The 24,285-nt window shown below is 40.3% G+C and overlaps 1 protein-coding gene and 1 long non-coding RNA gene across 2 annotated transcripts; one reads left to right on the forward strand and one right to left on the reverse strand.

The window, feature by feature from the left end:
• Positions 1-596: 596 nt before the first annotated feature.
• On the forward strand, positions 597-15,605 carry DKK1 (dickkopf WNT signaling pathway inhibitor 1). Its single transcript, XM_030203099.1, has 4 exons — positions 597-965; positions 5,859-6,009; positions 7,881-8,039; positions 14,639-15,605. Exons 1-4 carry the CDS (start codon positions 750-752, stop codon positions 14,890-14,892), a joined length of 780 nt encoding a protein of 259 aa, XP_030058959.1. The 5' UTR covers positions 597-749; the 3' UTR covers positions 14,893-15,605.
• On the reverse strand, positions 6,002-23,087 carry LOC115470147. The gene is made up of 3 exons (XR_003942130.1): positions 22,944-23,087; positions 6,231-6,264; positions 6,002-6,092 (listed from the first exon to the last, which is right to left on the reverse strand). It is a non-coding gene; the product is annotated as an uncharacterized LOC115470147 (long non-coding RNA).
• Positions 23,088-24,285: the final 1,198 nt, after the last annotated feature.

Consider the following 24,285-nt stretch of genomic DNA (forward strand, 5'->3'; position numbering starts at 1 on the left):
TTAGAAAGGTTTAACTCTATTCTTACTAATCTTTTGATGTGAAAAGTGAGTTGTCTTCTTATGTGTCTTTAAGGAAACACATTAAACAAAGCAAAGATGCATAACAAACATCCCTTAAACCCTACAGGGCTAAGTATTTTTTTCATGCTATTAGCAGCATTCAAAATAAATGTTAAAACAGACTCCTTCCATTGATAATCAATGTTTTTTGTCCAAAGTCTTTGATTTAATCAATTGGTCATTTTAGCATAGAGCTCGTAAAGGATTTTTTTGAGCAACCAATGCTAACAATTGACAAATATTTGTCAAATGATGAGCAGGAACATTCACCATCACATGATGCAAACGAAAGCCTTTCTATTCATATCTCTTGAAACTATACCAAGAAAGAGATTTAAATAATCTGTTAAAAATTCATTGATAATTGCAACAATTATTGTGAAATCCTCTGCCTGGGAGTATGTCCAACTATTTAGACTGTGGGAGTGTCAGAAAGTCCAAGTCTTTGAAATCCCATCTCTGCCTTTGTTGTAGTCTCCTAGGGGCGGGAATACAAACAACCCTAGATGTATAAATGCAACACTAACCCAGAGAGATCCTCAGAAATCATCAAATCTGTTACAGCCACCGTTTAGCCAGCACTTTCAATCAGGACTACGTGATCCCTCTAGAAGAAAACCGGTTTTGCTTTGGGAGGTGCTCTGAGTATTGCTCCCTTTCCGAGATCTGGCATCTGTGTGGCCACCGAAATGTATCTGGAAGTAGTCCACGTATTCCTAGCAGCTGTTGCTCTGTGCTGCTCCCGGAATGGAGCATCTGCCTCTGTGATGCCTAACTCGAATGCCATCAAGAACCTGCCTGCAGGAGGAGGAGCGCAGCAGGGCACAGGCTACCCTGTCAGTGCCAGCCCAGACCTACTAGTTCAGGACACTGGCAATAAGAATCAGGCTGTAGAAAGCTACCAGGTAAATTACTGCTATAAATATGTAATAGATGTTTTGAATGAAAGCCAATCTCTTCACTCCCCACTATAATTTAAATGAGATGGGCAATGTTTCTAACAACTGTATTGCTTTTCTCTTAACTCATCTAAAATCTGTAGGTTAAGATGAGAATAAAAGCCCTTAAGAAGGAAACTAAATGAATGGGAATAGAAACAGGACTGCCATTTAAAATTCTTGTAGCCTCTGTGAAAGACCATTGAGAGCTATTCCCTCATTACTAGGAATCATTCTAGCAAATTCTCAAATTCTGTTTTTCTCTTTCTTTCTTTCTCTTTGCCCTTACGATGCTGTAGCATTGCAAAAAAAGCATCCTCGTCATCTTTTTGTTAAAAATATTTTCTCAAGGGGTGGGGGAGACCTTATGGGATAAAGAACTTTAGATTTTTCACGGACATAATGGCAATTATTATCCAAGTGACATTTTTAATACCTGCCAATTGAATTACAACCATTTTCTTTAAAAAGATTAAAAGTCAAACTTAAAAGAGAAAAAAAATCTTAGCTTGTTATAATATTTAAGGATATGTTTTTCTTGCATGATAAGCTTTTTAGCAGGTTTACCGTTAAGGTTTAAAGTTCTAATGTTAAATGGTTTGTCTTCATTATAGAACGTCTTGTTCTAGGTTAATGGGACTTTTCCCTCTCTAGAGGTAACAAAGAATTCCAGGAGTGAATAAGGAAGTGGATTAAAAAAAAAATCCTTTCATTAGCTGTACCCAAAAATTAGTGGGTTTATTTATGAATCTAGGAGCAGGACATCTGAACCTGCACAGTTCTGGAAATGGCTTTTCAGAAGCATCCCATGAAAATTCCCCCCCCCCCCCCCCCCCCCCCACACACACACACACACTCCTCTCAATTATGCTGCAGGGCTGACTGACTCAGTTGCCATGCTTCTATTGGCAAAATGTAAACATCTCCACCAGAAGTAGCAAAGCAGAGAATTTAAATATAGATCATTTTCAATTGCTCCTTTGTTAAATGCTTCCTGGGCACATCTTCACTTTTCTTGTACAAAGAAGGATTCAAGGAAGAATAGAAAGCAATAAGTACAGACATGTTTTTTTTTTTTTTTTTAAATAATTGGCATCATTTTGATTCTTTTATACAAACCAATATTTCTCTCCAGAAATGGAACAGTGGAGCTGATTATTGAACCAACCAAACATATTTCACTTGCTTGCATTTTGACAGGTATTAGCATGCAGGGATAGAGGCAGCCATGTGATTGTAAACTAATGATAAAAGTTAAATCTAGGCTTATTAAATTTCCATTGTATTCTGTTTCAATGTTTAACTCATCATAACATACAGTTTTGAACAAATAAAAGTAAGATTTTGTCTTATTCCATTTTGAATAATCTCAAAATGCAGAGAAATAAAACATCTTGGAATAAGCTATTGACTATGGCAAAGCACGAGTTATGCTATATTTTGCAAAGCTAATGATTAAAATGAAGAATCGCCATTACAATTCTTATAAAAAGTAGCATTGTCTATACATTTGAGTACATTGTAATTCTGGAACAATAGTGGATTTGAAGACTGTAAGTGATAAAATATTTACAAGTTAACCCCCCTATTTACTAAGCGGTGCTAGTGGCTGCCACACGGCAATGCGGACAAAGCCCATTCAAAGTAAACGGGGGGGGGGGGGTATATGTTAATCTGAATATATATTAAAATAGTTCTCCAAATCTTAAAAATATACAGCAATAAGCATGCCTTTAAAGGCTCTTTTATTAAGCCACAGTAAGTACTAGTGCATGCTTACCACAACTTAAAATGGCATACTGCAGGACACACTCAGGCATCCTATGTTGCATTCCAAATTGGAGCATGCTAACTGCGTGCTAAATGGGCTGTGTCCGCATTGCCGTGTGTGACTACTATCCTTTATAGAATACTAGCATAACCATTCTGTAAGGTACATGAATAAGTGTGGTTATGCTCATGCTCTGCCTGGTGTAGTAAAAGTCCTAACTAAACATAAACGGGTTCGATATGCAAAGTGATTTAACAAGCCAGAAACAACACTTGGTCAGTTAAATCATCTGTTTGGGGATAACCACTAATATTCAGCAGCACTTAACTGGTTAGTATCTGCTGAAAATAACCGGTTAGCGCCAACTGGCGTTCCAAGGATGGAGTCGGCACTTGACCAGTTAAGTGTCAATATTCATCACTTACCTGGCCAGGTTAACCACACAAATAGGATCACATGAAGCACAGTCCTAACTTTTGTATGGTAACTCATAGCTGGTTAACTGCTGAATATCACACTTAAACGACTATATGTTACCAGGCTTCAGAAACCCAGAAATTCAATGCTGACACTGAATTTCTGGTTTTTACGCCAGCGGCAGTCAGCAAAAAGCTGATCACCACCAGCTGAATATCGACCCCAAACATATTCTACTTAACCACTTGCATAATTGATGTGTAAGTGCATATTTTATGCCTGTGTGTGCATTGTTAATAATGTAGATGCATAAGGTGTTGTTAAGTGGTCTGTGTTATCAACTGCAGTAAGAATTTATGCACAGTGGTCCATCCATGCTATGATGAATTTACTGATTCTATAAGGAACATCATAGATTTAGATAGCAAGTAGATGTGTAAATAAAAATAGCCCTGTTATGTGCTATTCTGTAAATATGTGCTAACTTCAATGTCACTTAAAGCCCTTTTACCAAACATAGGTAAAAAGTGGCCTTAGTGCATCTGTACATGGGTCATTCCCATGCGCTGTCCATTTTTACCACTGAGGTAAAATGGCTGATTTTCCTGTTTTTAGTATTAATGGCCATGCACCAATTTTCCCATTAGCTCATGGCAATTGAGGCATGAGCCCCTACCACCATCTATTTAGTATGCGGTAGGGACTTACGTGCTAAACCTACACTAATCAGTTAGGGTGCAGCAATATCCACATGGTAACTGATTAGCGCAAAACATGGCCTCTCTCCTCCCCCAGACCCGCCCTGTGGGTAGCACGTGCACATCCCCAAATTACCGCGGGATGCTTCAGCATACCCAACGGTAAGTCACATTTTGCTGTGGTAAGCATGCGTTAGTGCTTACTGTAGCTTTATAAAAGGGCCCCTCAATTTGCAGGTGGGTGTTCAACAGGCTGACTTTGGCCAAAGCATGGGCAGAATACTATAATTTACTTGCTTACCTAGGCACGGGCATTTACACCAGGCCTATGACTATGCACATATTTACTCAGTTATGCTAGTCTTCTATAAAGAGAAATAAGTGCCTACTTTTCTTTATGGAACAAGTGCTAAAAAGGCACATTTAAGGCACTTAAATATAAACATTCTTTTATAGAATTACCCTCCAAAGACTAGATTCTATATGTCATGCCTAAAAATCTGGCGCCAAAATGAAATTCACTTATGTGTAGTCTATAAATTATGCTTTAATTAAGGTATACTTTACAGAATAAGCCTAAATTTCCACATGGTTTATAGAATACACTGAGTGCCAGTCCATAAATTTAGTCAAGGTCAATTACACCAACTAAAACCTGGTATAAATCCTGCTGCCTAAATTAGGTGTGGAGCAGGTATATTCTATAACAATGCACATATATTTTAGAAATGACCACGAATTGCCCGTTACAAGGCCATAACCATGCCCACTTTTCAACTATGCGACTTAGAATTTACGTGTACCACGTTACAGAATATGCTTAGCAAGTAGTGTGTGTAAATTCTAATTAATGCCAATTAGCTGATAATTCCTTGTTAACATCCAATTATCAGTGCTAATTAGCTTGTTAACTAATTAACCCCCCTGATTACCAAGTCCATTCAAAGTGAATAGGCTGTGTCAGCATTGGCGCACTGCAGGTGCTAGTGCAGCTTAGTAAACAGGGGGTAAGTTATGCACATTGTTATGGTGTAGGCTTTGATTTCCATTTGGAAATCTCAGCGTGATATATAGAATACTGGGGCAAATATATGAATTAGTGCATGCTAAGTGTCAAGAACATAAGAGTAGCCAATGGTCCATCTAGCCCAGTATCCTGTTTCCAACAGTGGCCAAGCCAGAACACAAGTACCTGGCAGAAACCCAAATCATGGCAACATTCCATGCTACAAATCCCAGGGTGAGCAGTTGCTTCCCCATGTCTGTCTCAATAGCAGACTATGGACATTTTTTCCTCATAGAGATCACTACAGAATATATTATTTTTTAATGGTTGTTAACCTTGCATGTAGATTTGTCATCTTGTTTTGAATGCACTTAGGGGGTCTTTTTACAAAGGTACGCTAATGGATTTAATGCACACTAAATGATAATATGCCCATTATATTCCTATGGGTGTTGTAGCATTTAACAGATGCTAATCGTTAGTGCATGCTAAATCTGTTAGCACACCTTAGTAAAAGGACCCCTTAGAGTTCTAGTATCATAGTCTTATGTATTATCATCTATCATTTACAAGTCATTCTCAAGTAATGAACCCCCCCCCCCCCCCCCGTTTACTAAGCCATGCTAGTGGCTGCCATCCGCTAATGCTGACACAGCCCATTCACTTTGAATGGGCTGTGTCGGCATTGTTGCGCGGCAGCTGCTAGCGTGGCTTACTAAATGGGGGGGGGGGGGGATATATTTGTCTTAGATTTTTTTCCTCATTTCAAGAAGAAAAGATTTTATTGTAGTGGTGAACTCCATCTGAAACTGGCAATAAATTAGAATAGGACAAGGTGTACTGGATTTAATTGAGAAGTAACTATTTTAGGTACAAATTATTGAACATAATGAGGACAACTTGCTAGAAGGATGGAAGCATTTTCAGGACTGGTCCTTAACAAAGCTGTGCTCTCATATCTTCTATAGCCTTATGTCTGCCTGGAGGATGATGACTGTGCAGCTGATGAGTTCTGTTATGGGTCACGTGGAGGAATGCAGATTTGCTTATCCTGCAGGAAGCGCCGGAAGCGCTGTATCCGTGATGCCATGTGCTGCCCAGGCAATTATTGCAACAATGGTGAGTGTGAGGCTAAACACACTGCTGTCCAGAACAGCAGAGGGAAGCAGTGTATGCAAACAGCAAACAGTGTGGTGAATGAGCTGAAAGACATGAAAGAAATTTGCAAATATAGCTGCACATAATAGTAGCTTGTTTGCCTTTGACTGATGTAGCTTACTGTTAAGTTCTATAATTAAAAGTTATTTAGTGCTGTGCAAGTATTATTGTTCTGGACTCACTTTAGGGATACATCCAGTTTCCGTTCCTGACTTCCTAAAAAAATAAAATGTATGGAAAATAAATTCAGTTCCATATGAAAGATGTCTGTTATTTTTTTTTCACAAAAGATAAAATACAAGCAAATTACAATAGTATGTTTCATCCTTTTTTTTCCAGATGTCCTAATCATAATACACTTAGGGGAAAAAGTGGCCTTTAGTGCCCTTATGTGAGTCTTTTCCGCACGCTGAGGCCATTTCTTCCCATAGCCGGAAAATGGCCGACTTCCAATTTCTGGCATTAATGGCCATGTGTTAATGATGCCAATAATGCTTGGCCATTAAAAAAAGATTAGCACATGATCCCGTATTGCCACCTATTTTGTAGTGCTAATCATGTGCTATTTTTTTAAGTATGTGCCATGCATATGCAGAGTGCAAAAGTACTACGGGACACAGTGGCATGTCCCATGATAAGCCCTTTCAAGTTGTGGTAAACTAGTGTTTACTGCAGCTTAGTAAAATGATCCCTTAAAACAGTTCTTCCCAAAAATTTATTTCTATTATCTAGGGGTGTGTGTAGACCCAAAATGCTTTGTTCTATTTCATTTTCTGTGTCATTTATGAAATTTTTCATTTTTAAAATTAATTTTTTTCATTGTGGGAACAATATCGATAGTGTATACTCTTGCAAAAGAGTGTCCTTTTGCTGAAATAATGTGCCCTTTTGCTTTTGCTCTTATGTAAGAGTGTACACTGCTAATGGCACAGAGTAAAAACAAATTTTTGAGGTTTTCCTGTTATTTTGGGTTAAAAATGACAAGAAACAACATGGGAAATGTTGTTGACATGGGAAATGTTGCTCTCTTTTCAAATGACTGCACATTTCTAGTATTATATAATGAGCCACCTAAATATGTAACCATTTTAATTCAAAATATACTTTAATAGAAATTTATCTTTATATGATCCTGCAGAATTATGCACTGTAAATATGGTAACTTGTTGACAGTGGCTGATGGAATCTGAAAAGTTTAAGAAATGTTCTACATTATCTCCCAGTTTCTATATATCACGCTGAGATTTCCATGCGGAAATCGAAGCATATTCCATCACAATGCGCATAACTTAATTGGTTAACAAGCCAATCAGCACTGATAGTAGCCAATTAAAAAGCAATTATTGACACTAACTGGCATTAATTAGAATTTACATGCAGGACTGTCTAAGCATATTCTATATAGTGCTGCGCGTAAATCTAAGTCGTATAGTTGAAAAGTTGGCATGATCATGGGCGTGAAATAGGCAGGTTGTGGGTGTTTCTAGAATCTATCTATGTTGCTATAGAATATACCTGCTCTTTACCTAATTTAAAAGTTGGCATTTATACCAGGTTTTACTTGGCATAAATGCTCACAACTAAATTTAGTCACGTGGACCGGCGCTCAGTGTATTCTATAAACCGTGTGGAAATTTAGGCTTATTCTATAAAGTATGCCAAAATTAAGGTGTACTTTATAGAATGCACTTAGTCAAATTTCAGTTCAGTGCCAAAGTTTTAGGTGTGATATATAGAATCTAGTCCTATGTGCTATCATAGCATGACAGAATATCTAATGAAAGATGAATGTCACCCTTTGCAAGTCTTAAGCTATATATGTCAACCTGCAGGAATCTGTGTGCCATATGATCATGATCAACATGATCACCTGCACCATGGAGAGGTAGAGGAGATGCTGACGGATAATTTCCCTCATGATCCTGATCATGGCACTCTTGATACACATCTGAAAAGAACTACTACTCCTTCAAGAATACATCATCATAAAGGTAGGGACAAGTGGCAGCCTCATTACTGGGAATGATTGCTTTTTTTTTTTTTTTTTGTGGTGGTGGTAATTTTATCTCCACTCAAGTATAAAAAGTATGCAAATATTTTTCTGTGTGCCAGCATTATCAAATTTGTAAAGTATATGTGTACTACCACTTTGAAAATTATCACAGGAAAACTATAGAGCTCTTTCAATGCTGACATTACAGCAGGTGCTAATTCACACATTAATGACACAGGGTTGTCGAACATCAGTCTTTGAGGGCTGCAATCCAGTTGGGCTTCTAGGATTTCCCCAATGAATGTGCATGAGATCTACTTACATGCACTGCCTCCATTGTACGCAAATAGATCTAATGCATATTCATGGTGGAAAGCCTGAAAAAAACCCGACATGATGAGGGGAAAGGTTGGACACCCTTGCCTGCCATGAGGTAGAAAATAGGCAGGTTCTTGGACTACACATTACATTCAGCGCATGGCCATTTACCCTGTGCTGTCACTGGTAGAGTGTAGAGGTAACTATATGACGAGCAATTCAATAATATGGTGCCTACACCTAGGTGTTACTTAACACGCATCAGAGGTGCCAAAATTGGCAGTTTTGCACAAAAGTGCACTTCCTAACATTCTGTAAGAAAGTGCATAACTGCAGTGAGTATATATGTAGGTGGAACATAGAGGGGGCGGTGGGTGTGTCTGAATCATACGTGCATAACTTATAGAGGGACCGTTTTACTAAGCCACATAAGCGTCTACATGTGCCCAACATGCGCCAAAATGGAGTTACCACCCGGCTACCGCATGGCTGTTGCGGTAATTTCATTTTTGGTGCACGGCCGATACGCGCATCTGAAAATTTTTATTTTTGGACACACATATCAGACGCATGCCAAGTGGCATTTGACGCGTGTAGGTCATTACCCCTCGGATACCATGTGAGACTTTACCACTAGTTCAACGGCTGGCAGTAAGGTCTCAGACCCAAAATGGACAGCCGCCAATTTTGATTTTGCTACATGTCCATTTTTGGCATTTTTTTGCAGGCACGCTGAAAAATGGATCTGTGTGCACTCAAAACACATGCCTGCACTACCGCAGGCCATTTGTTAGCGCACCTTAGTAAAAGGACCCAGGAATAATATAAATTCCACGCTTTGCATGATGCACTCAGGCATGTGCATTTACCCCTGATATTGACCTGGCATAAATGGTTGTGCCTAAATTTTGGCATGTAATATTCTATAATGGCATCTAGGTGCCCATATGCTGTTATAGTACACTGCATTGGTGCACCAAGTTATAGAATTGCCCTTTGATGGATGGCAAAGAGCTTTTCTATGTGCTAACTGTATGCCCCAACAGTCAGCATACAGACTTTGTACTAACCCCCTAAATCTATAAAAGTTGAAAAAAATTGCATGCACAAATTTGGGCACACGCCCAATTTGTACACACAATTTAATTGAATAATGAGCTAATAAGCGTCAATACTTGACTTTTTAACAAACAATTATTGACACTAATTGGAATTTACACACGTAAATTTAGGCATGGGGTTTGAGCCTAGATTTTATGTCTGAGTAAAAAAAGGGCGTAAAAATGGGAGGGTCATGGGCAGAATGTGGGCATTTCTAGCATTTACTCAGAGGGTCTTTTACTAAAGCTTAGCTCAAGTTATCCGCAGCAGGGCCCATAGGGATAAAATGGGCCCTGCTGCAGATAACTCAAGCTAAGCTTTAGAAAAAGACCCCCCCTCAGGTTGTTATAGAATAAGGGGGATATGCACCCCATTTACGTGTGTAGATTTGCACTACATTTTAGTTGGTGCAAACGGCCACACCTAAAGTCAGGCGTGATTCGCAGGTGTTAAGCATTAGTCTATAAACCATGCCTAACTTTAAGCCCAGCTTATAGAATAACATTTTTTTCGGTGCCATATATACAAGTCACTCTTTACTGTGCATTTACGAAAAGGTAAGTGCAAAATTTTACCAAATGGCTCCTAAGTATACAAATTCATACCTTCCCTTTGGTTCACACAAATTGCCAGGATTAATTTTGAATTTTAGATGTATGGGGGTAAATACAAATCCATTCCGAAGAATGCATCCACTGAGTCCAGTAAAATGTATGTGCAATACAGGGAACAATTCAATAACGTTGTGCCTAGAGGTAGGGGACACTTAGGCACATCAAGGCACCATTGAGCGGTAGGTGCCTATCAGGCTTATTTTCGAAAGAGAAGGGAGCCCATCTTTTGACCCAAATCGGGAGATGGGCGTACTTTTCTCAGGGTCGCCCAAATCGGCATAATCAAAAACCAATTTTGGGCATCCCCAACTGCTTCCCGTCACGGGGACAACCAAAGTTCCCGGGGACATGTCGGAGGCGTAGTGAAGGCAGGACTAGGGCATGCCTAACAGATGGGCATCCTCGAGCGATAATGGAAAAAAGAAGGGCGTCCCTGATGAGCACTTGGCCGACTTTACTTGGTCCATTTTTTCTTACGACCAAGCCTCAAAAAGGTGCGCAAACTGACCAGATGACCACCGGAGGGAATCGGAGATGACCTCCCCTGACTCCCCCAATGGTGACTAACCCCGTCCCACCCTGATAAAAACTGCCAGTCTGAAATGTCATACTCAGGTCCATCGCAGCAGTATGCAGGTCCCTGGGAAGGGAGGTATGTGTGTGTCAACGGAGGCATAGCGAAGGCATGGATGTCCTTCTTTCAAACATTTTGGACATCCTGAACTGCCCCCCCCCACAGGGATGGCCAAATTCCAAGGCAGTGGAGTGGAGGAGTGGCCTAGTGGTTAGAGTACTTGTGGCCAGTTCAAATCCCAGTGCTGCTACTTGTGATCCAAAATCCAAATAAAGGGGGTATTGGAGGCATGGATGTCCTTCTCACAGAAACATCCACATTTTGGACATCAAAAGACATCCCTGATGAGCACTTGGACGTTTTCACCTGGACTTGTATTTTTCTTAGTTTGTAGATGGCAATTTATTTAAGGTTGTAGACAGCTATTATACACGCAGCTTCTTGTCTGCATGTATGAAGCCGTCTTTGGCATGCGCAAAGCAGCCACGCATAATGCTTGGCTGCTCTGCACTGGCTTCCCCTCCTTAGGAAGGAAATCGTGTGCAAATGAGCTAACCATGAGCAGCTCATTTGCATGCAATTTCCTTCATGCATGCCCGTTCGTTACCGAATCGCTAAGGGATCGGTAAGGGAAGGGCTTTTTCCGTTCAGTTTGTGCATCAGTTAGTTCACTGCAGTGCCCCCTAGGGTGCCCGGTTGGTGTCCTGGCATGTCAGGGGGACCAGTGCTCTACGAATGCTGGCTCCTCCCATGACCAAATGGCTTGGATTTGGTTGTTTTTGAGATGGGCGTCCTCGATTTCCATTATCGCCGAAAACCGGGGACGACCATCTCTAAGGTCAACCTAAATGTTGAGATTGTGGGCATCCTCGACCATATTATCGAAACAAAAGATGGACGTCCATCTTATTTTGATAATACGGGTTTCCCCGCCCCTTCACGGAGACGTCCCGCGAGGACACCCTCAGGAAAACTTGGGCACCCCGTTCGATTGTACCCCTCCATGTACACTAGGCACTATTATATAAGGTAGCATCTAAGCAGCATAGGGGCCCTTTTACCAAGGCGCCTAGGCGCCTATGTGCATACAATGTGCGTCAGATTAGAACTACCGCCTGGCTACCGCGTGTCCCGGGCAGTAATTTTAATTTTAATGCATGTCCAAAACACATGGCAGAAAATAATTTCTATTTTCTACAGCATGGCACTAACTGGGTGGTAATCGGCAGTGTACATGCGTTGATGATTCCCCAGTGAGGCCTTACTGCTAAATAAATGGGTGACTATAAGGTCTCAGGCCCAAAATGGATGCGCACTGATTTTTATTTTGCAGCACATCCATTTTCAGCAGAAAAAAAGGCCTTTTTTGCAGGTGCGCTGAAAAATGGTCCTGCGCACATCCAATACACGCACCTACGCCAGCACAGGCCATTTTCGGCATGCCTTAGTAAAAGGGCCCCATATAGCCTGATATTCAGCCGGCAGTGGGTAGCAGTTTTGCTGTCTTTCACCTGTACTAAACCCCAGTAGTCAATGCTGGGCCATTTCCAGTGACCGGCATTGAATATCTGGGGGGATTTTAGCTGCTAAAAAGTTAACGGGGTAAGCCAATATTCAGCGCTAACCGGTTAACTTTTTAGCAGTCAAATATATGCCTGCTACTTATGTGGCCTATTTTAACTGCTAAGCATAGCCGGTTTGGTGCCGAATATCCACGCCTAACTGGCTATGTCACACGATATAGCTGGTTAGCAGCAAGCTGCTAACCACGGGTATTCAGCAGGAGATAACCGGTTATCTCCAGCTGAATATTACCAGTTAGGCACTAAAATGATGTTTAACTGATTAGCGGCTACTCCTGACTGGTTAAGTAGTGCTGAATATTAGAGTGATAGCACCTAACTGCAAGAGGGACATAGAGGTGGGCAAAGCTTGAATGGCAAAGGGCATGTCTCCCAGGTATGCACATAGTTTATAGAATACTATAAGTATACGCGTCACTTAATACACCTAAGTCTGCCAATTAATGAGGGAGTGCCTACACATGGACATGCCAATGCCAACTTTACACTGGTATTCTATAATGGAATCCTGGTGCCCATGATGCAATTACAGAACTATGTGGCGCCAACTTATTGAATTGCCTCCACAGGCTGTATGTACATAAGTTTCCTCACATATGTTTATAAAAGTATATTCACATTTGGATTACTCAGTTGAATTGAATGCATTATCTTGCAAAATTGGTGGTTTTGTAGGAGCAAATCAGAAATGCACCTCCTCCTTGACAGTGTAAGTAGGGATATGCAAACTATATTATGGGATCACTCTGGGAAATTAGAATTTCAGTGTCACATCCCCCTGACTGGGCAAATCTCCTGGATACACTGACAGAGTCCCAGATATTAAGACTAAAAACAAATGTATTTACATGCAAGCAAAATAACCGAAAATGAAAATGGAGATAATTAGAATGTAAAAGTTATGTACAAATGCCAAGTAGCTCAGATAGAGGTAATTCACAAATGTTCTTTAAATGTTGTCATGTGAACACTTACCAGAAATGATTCAGAGTAAATTCACTCCCTAGGCCCACAAATTGGACCACCTCCTTATTACCCACTATCACAACAGAGCTTGTGTTTATACAACCTGACAGTGAAGTAAGTTCTTTTCCCTCCGAATGGAGATGTTGATCAGAAGGTGGTCACACTGGTCAGGCATGCTCTGAAGTGTTCCAATGATGAAGAGATGAGTAAGAGCATTCAGTGAAGTACACAAACTGATGAGACCATGAGACAATGACAGCTTGAGATGTGGTGATAGCACCAGATAAATCTTGACCCTTGGAGATGTCCTTTATATTGTTCTGCTAGAGGCTTTGTCACCAAAGATAAGATAAATGATTGGTTCTGATCTGGATGCTATGACTTGAAGAACCAAAAGAATGTCTTTTCACATCATTCTGGAAACTTTCTTGGAACCCAGACTCTGAAGGGGCTGGGGTTGACTTGACCAGGAGTTCTTGCCTCTGAACATGAGGTTTCTTTTGCAATCATTGCTCACCTCTTCATCAGCCAAAGTGGGTCACAGACACCTTCCTGCTGAATTGCAGGCCTTAGTATATACTTAGATAAAAGTTCATGCTACACTGAAGTATTATCCATGCCCATCCGTAGAATGGTGTGCTGGAGGCTGTTAACAAGCTCTGTATTGTAATTATATAGGCAGAGATCTACAGTTTGAATGATAGTCATGCTGGTCCCTGAGGAAGATGTTTCAAAACTTTGTGCCAGGGAGAAAGAGCAGCGGTGCTGACTCTACTGATGACAGGTAGTAATTTGGAGCGCTGTTTACTAAGCCGCATTGTTGGTGTGTTATCGTTTTTAGAGCGTGCTAATGCTAGAGACACCCATAGGAATATATGGGTGTCTCTAGCATTGGCGTGTGCTAAATTTTAGCGTGCACTAAAAATGCTAGTGCGCATTAGTAAACAGGACCATTAATCAGATGAGTACCATGATTGAATTTGCTCTTTTAAAATAGCTACCATACATTCCAGGGACTGTGGACTCTTTTAACTCCATTGTTGTCTTACTATTTTTACACAAAAAGTGTTTTGCATATATCATTTTTAAAAAAGACTGATAATTACAGTGATGCTCAGTGCATAGATCTTTCATTTATAACACGTTGAGATTTTATATATAAATTGCATCTTTACTTTTTTTTTTAACTTTTACCTTCATTTAGGGATGTAGTTAATGTGGGCTATGGTTAAGATGTGTTTTTATGACTAACTCATGCTATTTTAGCACAGGTCCCATTTTATGCAATGAGACCTAGTTACTAATAACTAGAGTTAATAATAAAATAACATTTCCAAACGGCAGCCTACATTGATAACTTCTAACCTAATGATATTTTCTGAACAAGATTTGTAATGAAACATAAAAATGTACTAAAATGTGTAATTTTGTCCACCTGAAGGTCAGGAAGGAGATGTCTGCCTTAGATCGTCAGACTGTTCCGAAGGCTTATGTTGTGCTCGTCACTTCTGGTCCAAGATCTGCAAACCTGTCCTTAAGGAAGGTCAAGTGTGCACCAAACATAAAAGAAAAGGATCTCACGGCTTGGAGATTTTCCAGCGTTGCGACTGCGGAGAGAGTCTGACTTGTCGAACACAGAGAGGAGATCATACAACCAGCAAATCAAACAGACTTCACACTTGTCAGAGACACTAACCCTACATTCCTGGACGTTTTCTTTCATGTGATTCACTGGGCCTGATTTGCAGCAATTCTATAAATTGGCACCTCATTTTAGGCTCCACAAGGGAGCATGCTTAGTACAAATTCTAGAAGGGCTTAAGGGTGTGCCTAAGCTGTTATAGAATACTAGGGCAATGATGCCTTGGTGCTTCTTCTTACAATGCAAAAGCAGAAGAGAGGGTCAAAGTACACACAAAAATGGGAATATAAGAGAGCATCAAGTGTCGTTCAGACAAGGTATAGTTGAGTCCTTTATTAATAGACCTGACATGGGCCGTGTTTCGAGGTCAGATGCCTGTGTCAGGGGTTAATAAGATCAGTCCGTACTTTAAAGACTATGGGGTAGATATTCAGACTGTGGGATTTAGCCCGACTAACTCCCGCAGTCACCCCTAAACCCAGATATTCAATGCTAGGCCGTTTCCAGTGACCAGCATTGAATATCTGGTATATTTTGGGCGGTTAGAAGATAACCGGCTATGTTGGTATTCAGACTTGGCAATCCGAAGATATCCCACGTATACACATGGCTGAGTATAGCTGCTAAAGTGGGTCTGAAAATCAGTGGATAACCAGTTATGTTGGCCAATATATCCAGGTGTCTTCTAGCTGATAGCCAGTGATATTCAGCAGGAGATAGCCAGCTATCCCCCACTGAATATCGCCAGATAGCCGGTTATGGGGCATTTAACCGGCCAGGTGCTGATCCTAGCCGGTTAAATACTTTTGAATATGAGGGGGTATATCTACTACTACTACTTATCATTTCTAAAGCGCTACTAGATGTGCGCAGTGCTGTATGAAATAAAGACTGGCAGCTCAGGCCCACTATGCGTAAAACATAGGTATAAGCCATGTGATAAAATAGTAGTTTTCTCCAGCACTCTATGCATCACAACTTGCAGCTTTAGTGAATCAGCTTGTGTCGGGTCCATTAATAAATGACTCTTGCCTATGCCATGTCTGAATAGCCCTTGGTGCTTTCTTACATTCGCACCTTCTTACGATACCACGTAATGTGTACAATTTGTAATATTCTATGAGTTGCATGCATTGCTTGATGACACACCGATGACAAGGCCATGCTCTGCCCATGTATGTCATCTGAGCATACGGATATAGAATAGCGCCTCACACTTATGCCCATAACGGCCAATTATTGGCACCGATCATGCGCATAAGAATAGGAATTGCTGGGATCAATATTTAACTGGTAGCACGCAGCGTTTTGCTAACCGCCACCAGCATTATTTCTGGATATTCAATGCTGGTCCGTTTTCAGGCTTTGGCATTGAATATTCAGATTTCCGGAGCCAACTAATGCATAGCCAGTTAAAGTCCAGTAATCAGCAATTAACCGGCTATAGGTTACCATATAAAGGAGTCATTTTACTAAGCTGCAGCAAATGGGGACCTGAGCTGCTGTCAGCGTGTGTCTTTTGATGTGCGCTGAGGCCCCCTTTTACTGCAGCAGGCAAAAGGCTAGTTTTTTTTTTTTTTAAAGAAATGGCCGTGCGTCAAGTGAAGCACTTGCCACATGGCCATTTCAGGGGGGGGAGCTCTTACCCCCACCATTAAGGTGGCAGTAAGGGTTCCCGCGCTAACCCTGCGGTAACTGGGCTGCGCGTGGCATGGCCCGATTACTGCCGGGTAAACACCGGCACTAAAAAAATAAAAATAAATTTGTAGTGCCAGAAATGGCATGCACCAGGGGGTGGGAACTGCCGCCGGGCTGCTGCGGTAGCCCAGCGGTACTTCTGGTTTAGTAAGTGGTAAGCCCGCGTTGGGCTTACCACCGCCTAGTAAAAGACCCCCAAAGATAGGACTGACTTTTATGTGGTGTTAATCTGGCTGGTTAAGTTCTGAATATCAATACCCTAATCAGCCAAGTGCTGACTCCGCCCCTGATTTTCAATTAGGCACCAACAGCAGTGTTAACCTGTTAAGTGCCACTGAAAATTAGCAGATAAGCCCCGAATAGGTGATTTAACCAGCCAGGAGCTGTTTCTGGCCAGTTAAATCACTTTGCATATCGACCTTGCCTCTTCTTCCACTCTGTTTCCGTGGGAAATACAGCTTAGCAATTCAGGCCCTTAGTCATATCATCTGCAGTGAGGATTTTGAGTTTGTGTGATCTACTCAAGGTTTCCTCAACAGAATCTGGGGTACAAAATATGTTTCTTTTTGGGGAACTATCTTTATTCAGTTATATTTGCAGTACATTACTGTGTTGTAAATAATGTACACAGTGTGGCACTTGGCTATAAATATTTGTAAAACAACAACAAAACTGTAACCATTATTTTTTAATGGTACTGCATGAACGGTTTCAGTTTGATATTGTATTCTAAATTTATACATACTTTTATATATTCTACAGAGTCTGTGGTATGATTTTTTTTTTATTTTAATTAAAATAAAAAAGAACTTTGGAAAAATAAATTCAATTCCGACAACATGGCTGTGGATGAGAATTAATTAATAGTTACACTTTAGTTTTAATTCGCTCTTCTGCAAGTTTATTTTCTAAGATAGGTTCCCATGGAGTTTCCTTTTTAAAAAGGTGAGTCAGGGCTAGATCAGTGACTTAGGTGGCAAAGGCCATGCTGACATGCAGAAGAGTCAAGCTTCAACCCTGCAGTATGATATTTACTCCCCAGAATGACCAAGACAGTAGATCCTGTGGAAGCAGAATTTACAGCCCATTGAAGACTCCAGGTCCAAGGTCCCAGGCACTTGTCCTGGTTCTGGTTGTGCTGGAGTTACATCAGAGGTTCAAAAGCTCCTTCTTTGTAGTGCAAAGTTAGACTTTGCAATGTCTAGTTCTAGAAGACTGAATATTTTCCCCATTCATGCTCCTAATTGACAAGGTTCCTAAATGGAGGTGGGACTATGGCATGGGTAGGTCAGGAGAAGTTAGGGATTGACAAGCAGATGTTCAGAACTCCCATGCAGAAAACATACTGCCAGAACAATGCAAAAACCTAGCTCGCCAATGCTCAAAGGAAATGTTATTCAAATTATATGCACGCTGTAAAAGCAAAAGCAAGGGAGGCGGAGAACGTGCTTGTTGCATGCACAGAAGTGTTTCACGGTAAGTTCAGCTCCTGTGCACATGTGCCTGGCAAACCTGAAAGTGAAGCACACATTGGCATCTCTTTTCTGCATCTTTAAATATAAGTGTTTCAATTTTTTAAAAACCTTGGAACACTTATATTTACTTACAGGTAACAGGCACCAATGTGTGCTTTCACTATTGCATTTGCTCTGACTCGCACACATTAGTCTCTCACTACCAATGGTTAAGGACTTGCACGGGCTTCCTTCTGCTTCAAAATTATATAAAAACTGGCAGATTTTAAAGAAAGACTCATGAGAAATCCTCTCTTCAAGTACCCTAATGCCTGCTCTGAGCTGGCATTATTTTTTCAGTGGTAAGGCGGCTTTGTTTTGTGCACTGTTCTTTGAGCATTGGGAAGGAATAAGAAATGACCTCATTAACATTCGTTTCACTGAATTAGCATGCTATTTGCACTAATCTTTGGTGTGCTCATTGTCTCCCATGCTAGAGCCTCTGAGCATTCTGCACTCACTAATCTCCTCTGAGCATCGACCTGTCAGGGTTTAATGCCTAACTTATCTAAATCAATTGTCCTAAATTTAGGACCCTGGGATATAGGCTTCTAAATTTCAATTTAAGATTCCATTTTAAACCCAAGGATCCTAATTTCAGCTGAACATAGCATCCTAAATTCAACATTTATGAGGTCCTGAATTTGTTACGGAGGGACCCTTTTACTAAGATGCGTAGGGGCCTATGCATGTCCAACGTGCGTCAAATTGGAACTACCACCCAGCTACAGCATACCCTGGGCGTTAAATCATGTGGCGCTTACTCGGCAGTAATTGGAAGTTTACGCATGCTGATGTTTACCACCCGGTTGGTGCATGAGATCTTACTGCTAAGTCAATAGGTGGTGGTAAGGTCTCAGGCCGAAAATGGACGCATGGTGGTTTTAATTTTGATATACATCCATTTTTGGCCACAAAAAAGGCCTTTTTTCCCAGGCACACTGAAAAAGGGGCCTGCGTGTATCCAAAATACACGCTTAGTTTTTTTTATAAATATCATGCTTGTCTTCCTAGCTTTCATTTTGCATGTCTGTAACTGGAGAAAATAGCATATAGGTGAATATTCAAATATAGTGATTACTGTATTTTTTTTTTAATGCCACCTGGTTGAGTGTGGTAAATGGAGCTCACTCTGAGGAAAGGGATTTTACAAGTGGTGTGTTGCAAGGTCCAATTCTTGGGCCAGTTCTTTTTAACATTTTTTGTAAGCAATAGCCAAAGGGCTATCCGGTAAGGTTTGCCTCTTTGCGGATGATACCAGAATCTGCAATAGGGTAGACACCCTACAAGGTATGGATAACATGAGGACGGTCCTAGCAAAGCTTAAAGAATGGTCCAGGGTTTAGCTACTAAGATTTAATATTTAAAAATTACAAGGTCATGCATTTGGACTACAAAATCCCATGGGAGTGGTACAGTTTAGGGGGTGAAGTACTTCTGTATAAGAAAGAGGAGTGGGACTTGGGGATGATCATATGTGATGATCTTAAGGTGGCCAAATATATAGAAAAGATGATGGCAAAAGTCAGAATAATGTCTGGGGGCACAGTGAGAGGAATGACCAGCACAAAAAAGGAGGTGATAATTCATTTGTATAAGTCTCTGGTGAGACCTCACTTAGCATACTGTGTACAACTTTGCAGACCACACCTCCAAAAAGAATAATTTAGAAAAATACAGAATGGCTACTAAATTGGTCAGTGGTCATCATAAAGTATATCAGATCTCAATATGTATACTTTGGAAGAAAGGAGGAAAAGATGAGATATGATAGAGTAATTTAAATTGAGAAGAAGCTCTGGAATGAGGGGGCATAGGATGAAGGTGAAAGGGGACAGGCTCAGGAGTAACAAAAGGAATACCTCTTCACAGAAAGAGTAGTGAATGTATGGAACAGTCTCCCAGTGGAGGTGGAAAAGAAGAAGACAGTATGTGAATTCTAGAAAGTTTGAGACAAGTACATAGGATCTCTAAGGAAGAGAAAGGGAGAGTAGATGACATAGGTGGGCAGACTTGATAGGCTATATGCTCCCTGATATTCAAAGCTATTTAACTGGTCAAACATGGCCACTGACTGGTTAAACAGTATATCAGCTCCTAACCACTAATATCAGTGTGAGAAACCGGTTATTTCTGCTGAATATTGCCGTTTAGCACCTAGTGCATAATCAGCCATATCATGTTAGGTGCTGATATTCAGCACCTAACCAGATAGATTTAGTGGTCAAATAGGACACATAAATAACTGCCTATCTTTGACCACTGAAAATGAACCAGTTGGCACTGAAGATCGTTATAACCGATTAACTTTTTAGTGGTTAAAAAAAACCTAGATATTCAATGCATTGGCAAAAAATCTAGATAATTAGGAGATTCTATAGATAGAATATTGGCGTGTTTATCTGAATGTTGCTTATAAGAAATAGATGAACAAAGGATAAAAAAACAAAGAATAAAAGTAATGAGGTTTTTTGGCCAATGATGAAGCAGTCCTGCCCCTGAAGCCAAACTTGAGCTGGGGGCTTCTTGAGGCCTTTTCCTCTGAAACGCCAGAGCGGTTTAAACAACAGTGTCATAGTTAGACACACCAATATTCTACCTATAGAATCTCCTATTTGTCTAGATTTTTGTTAATCAACTAAGGAGATTACTTCCTGTCGAATATATAGTTTGTATTCAATGCATTGGCAACAGCCCGACATTGAATATTCAGGTTTAACTCTGGCAGTGGACAGAAAAAGCACTGTCCACATGGCTGAATATTGAGCCTATGGTCTTTAACTGCCTTCATTTTTCTCTGTTTCTAATATTTTGTTTCTGATCCATAATGCCTAAAGGATGAGTTTGCATTGTATGTGTCAGAAATTCTTCAGGTGTATACACTGAAGAAAGTGCTGAGATCTGAATGTGCCAAGAACATAACAGTAGCTATACTGTGTCAGACCAATAGTCCATCTAGCTCAGTATCCTGTTTCCAATAGTGGCCAAGCCTGGTCCCAAGTACCTGGAAGAAACCCAAATCGTGGCAACATTCCATGCTACAAATCCCAAGGCAAGCAGTTGATTCCCTATGTTTGTCTCAATAGCAGACAATGGACTTTTTTTCCTGGAAGTTGTCCAAACTTTTTTTTAAAGCCAGATATGCTAACCACATCCTCTGGCAAAGAGTTCCAGAGCTTAACTATTCGTTAAGTGAAAAAATATTTCCTCCAATTTGTTTTAAAAGTATTTTCATGCAACTTCCTTGAGTGTCCCCTAGTCTTTGTACTTTTGGAGCAAGTAAAATATCAATTTACTTCTACTCGTTCTACTTATCTGCCCATTCCTCCTTTGAAGAATTTTCATTTTGAGAAGACTAGGAAATTGTGTTTTTTCTGTATCTGGGCATGGAGCAAATTTCCTCCTCAGATTCGGCTGATGTCAGATCCTGTAGCTTTTCAGAAATTATTGAAGAACCTTTTATTTGTGAAAGCTTATAGAACAGTGACTGGAAAAAGAATGGGGCTACTATTGCTTACAAGTGGTAGAGTGGATTGGGATGTTGAAATAATGTGTGACAGGTTGTCAGTGTCTGGGAAATTATGTAGGAGAAGGTAGAAGGAGATGCTGTTAAGATGGAATGTTGTCACAATTTGGATTTCTGTCAGATTCTTGTGACCTAGATTGGCCACTGTTGGAAACAGGTTACTGGGCTAGATGGACCATTGGTCTGACCCAGTATGGCTACTCTTAAGTTCTTATGCATATGTGCACACATGATGCAGTAGATTGAATTAACTGAATATAGTTAAGCTATTATTACAGAAGTCCATTATATAAAGCATTACAGTAGTCAAATTTGGAATGACCAATGCCAAAATAAGAAGTTAAAACATGACAAAGAAGAAGTAAAATTTAGCAGCTTGAATCTGATGTAAGGCAAAGAAAGATGACAACTACAAAATCAATCTATTGTTTGAAAAATGACTTACAGTCAAAAATTATAAGAAAATATACAATCCTCGAACCCCAAAATTGTATAAATGGTGCTTAAAATTATGCATGCAAATTTGGGCACACACCCAATTTGCGCTTTCAATTTTAATTGAATAATGATCCAATTAGCACCAATAATTAGGTGCTAATAATTAATTTTTGGCATTAATTGGCATTAAATGAAATGTATGCATGCATTTTTAGACACAGAGATCTGTGTGTAAAATTTACTCATGGCTCCAGACAGGAAGCATGGTCACGGGAGTGTTATGGGCAGAACAGGAACATTCCTACAATGTATGCAAGTTGTTATATAGTAAAGGGGATCATCACCTAATTTAGATGAGAAAATTTACTCCAGGGTTTACTTGGTATAAATCCTTATATCTAAAGTTAGGAGCTGATTCCATTGTAAAGCATATTCTATAAACAGCGCCTAACTTTGAACACCATTTTTAGAATAGCACTTAGCACGTTATTTTTTGGCGCTGAATTTTTTAATGCTATTTATTGAATTTGGTCCTTAATGATTGGATTAGAAGGCCATAAAGAATGTAAACTGAGAAAATGAATAGCATCACATGTTGTTGGCTTCAAAAATAAATGAATAGTAAGCAATCAATTTGTAACTGATTCCAGACACTGTGAAATATCTAAACTGGATTCATGTAATTTTAATAAAATTTGAATTCCATTTGCATAGAAATATGGGCGGCAACCCATGGAGTAAATAAGCAGGATAAGAGGTGCCAAAAAATATTGAAAAGTCTAGGTGCTAAAATGAAACAAATTATCCATTTTATTTCTTTCTCCATAACTCATCAGTAGGTGCAAGACACGAATGCAAATTCTGACCCCAAGGAAAAGAGTACTGTAATTCTAAAAGAATGGGAATGGTTAGAAGAGTCTCTCCTTACCTTATTTATTACTTTTAAACACTGTTTCTCTGCATGATACAGTGGCGAGTAACATACAGCTGTGAGATGCATTGCAGAACATTTCTCCAAAGGGGCCACTGACTCTCACTTCCTCTGCTGGCCCACAAATAACAGCAACATAACTCTTCCCTAATGGTGGAGGAAGAAGGAATGGAATAGCAACACGTATTGCAAGCTGTATGGTGAAGAAACAGGGGAGGCCCAAGTCCAGAGTCCAGCATAGTCTAAGCAACCACTATCAGTGGGACAAAACAGTGTTGCAATAAATTAACTCATGCAGGATTGACCGATACAAGAGATTGGGTACAAGATAGAGAGTACTGGAGAAGGGGTTGAAGGTTGTGATTGACTGGCTCTGGTGGGGAGTGATTGCAGCAATGAAACTATGCAACCTCATGGCTTGTGGCTCCGAGTACGCTGTGGGGCATGCTTGTATGTTGGAAAGCAATTGAGTAATGTATTTGCAGCTCTGGAAATCAATTCATGTGGGCAGAGACACAAACTGTGCTGATGATGGATTTTGATTATTATTTATTTGTTACATTTATATCACACATTTTCCCACCTATTTGCAGGCTCAATGTGGCTTACATCATATCGGAGAGGCGTTCGCAATCTCTGCTGTCAACAAATACAAAGTGATGTTGTGGTAGGATAAGGTTCATGTGGAACGGTCACATTAGGGAATCATAAAGCGGAAGAATTGTGGTATGTCCATTACTGGCTTGATATTTTAAAACTCTGCCATGAAGATAGTTTTAATTTGGATGGATTAAGCTGATACTCATTGGAGCCGACTCTGTGGGTGCTGTGGGTGCTTGAGCACCCCCAATATTGAGAAAATTCCTTGTATGTGTCCAGGGAGGGGTTATTTCCATTGGGTTTAGCACCCCCAATAATTTTGAAAAGTTGGCTCCTATGCTGATACTAAGTCAGATCTGGGTTCGAATGACCACTGGGAAGAGAGGAAGAGAGTAGAAAGAATGAGGGTGACCTGGGGACTGAACATCAATGGGCAAAAGACCATAGAGGGAGCTAGAAATGGGACTGGTAATATGTAATGTCACATTAAAATTTTTGAGAGAAACAAAGTCATACTGGGAAAAGACCAAGGGTCCATCAAGCCCAGCATCCTGTCTCTGACAGCGGCCAATCCAAGCTTCAAGAACCTGGCAACCCCCCCCCCCCCCCAAAAAAAAAAAAAAAAAAAAAAATTAATAATGTTCAATAGACTTTTCCCTCAGAAATCTGTCCAAACCCCCTTTAAATTCCGTAAGGCCAGCTGCTGTCACTACATTCTCCGGCAACGAGTTCCAGAGTC

This window comes from Microcaecilia unicolor, chromosome 5, assembly GCF_901765095.1.
Source record: "Microcaecilia unicolor chromosome 5, aMicUni1.1, whole genome shotgun sequence".
In the NCBI taxonomy this organism is placed as follows: Eukaryota; Metazoa; Chordata; class Amphibia; order Gymnophiona; family Siphonopidae; genus Microcaecilia; species Microcaecilia unicolor.

Coding starts and splice junctions, on each gene's coding strand:
- DKK1 (XM_030203099.1), top strand. CDS start 750: ATGTATCTGGAAGTAGTCCACGTATTCCTAGCAGCTGTTGCTCTGTGC. Junction 966..5,858: donor AGGCTGTAGAAAGCTACCAG/GTAAATTACTGC, acceptor TATCTTCTATAG/CCTTATGTCTGCCTGGAGGA. Junction 8,040..14,638: donor AAGAATACATCATCATAAAG/GTAGGGACAAGT, acceptor GTCCACCTGAAG/GTCAGGAAGGAGATGTCTGC.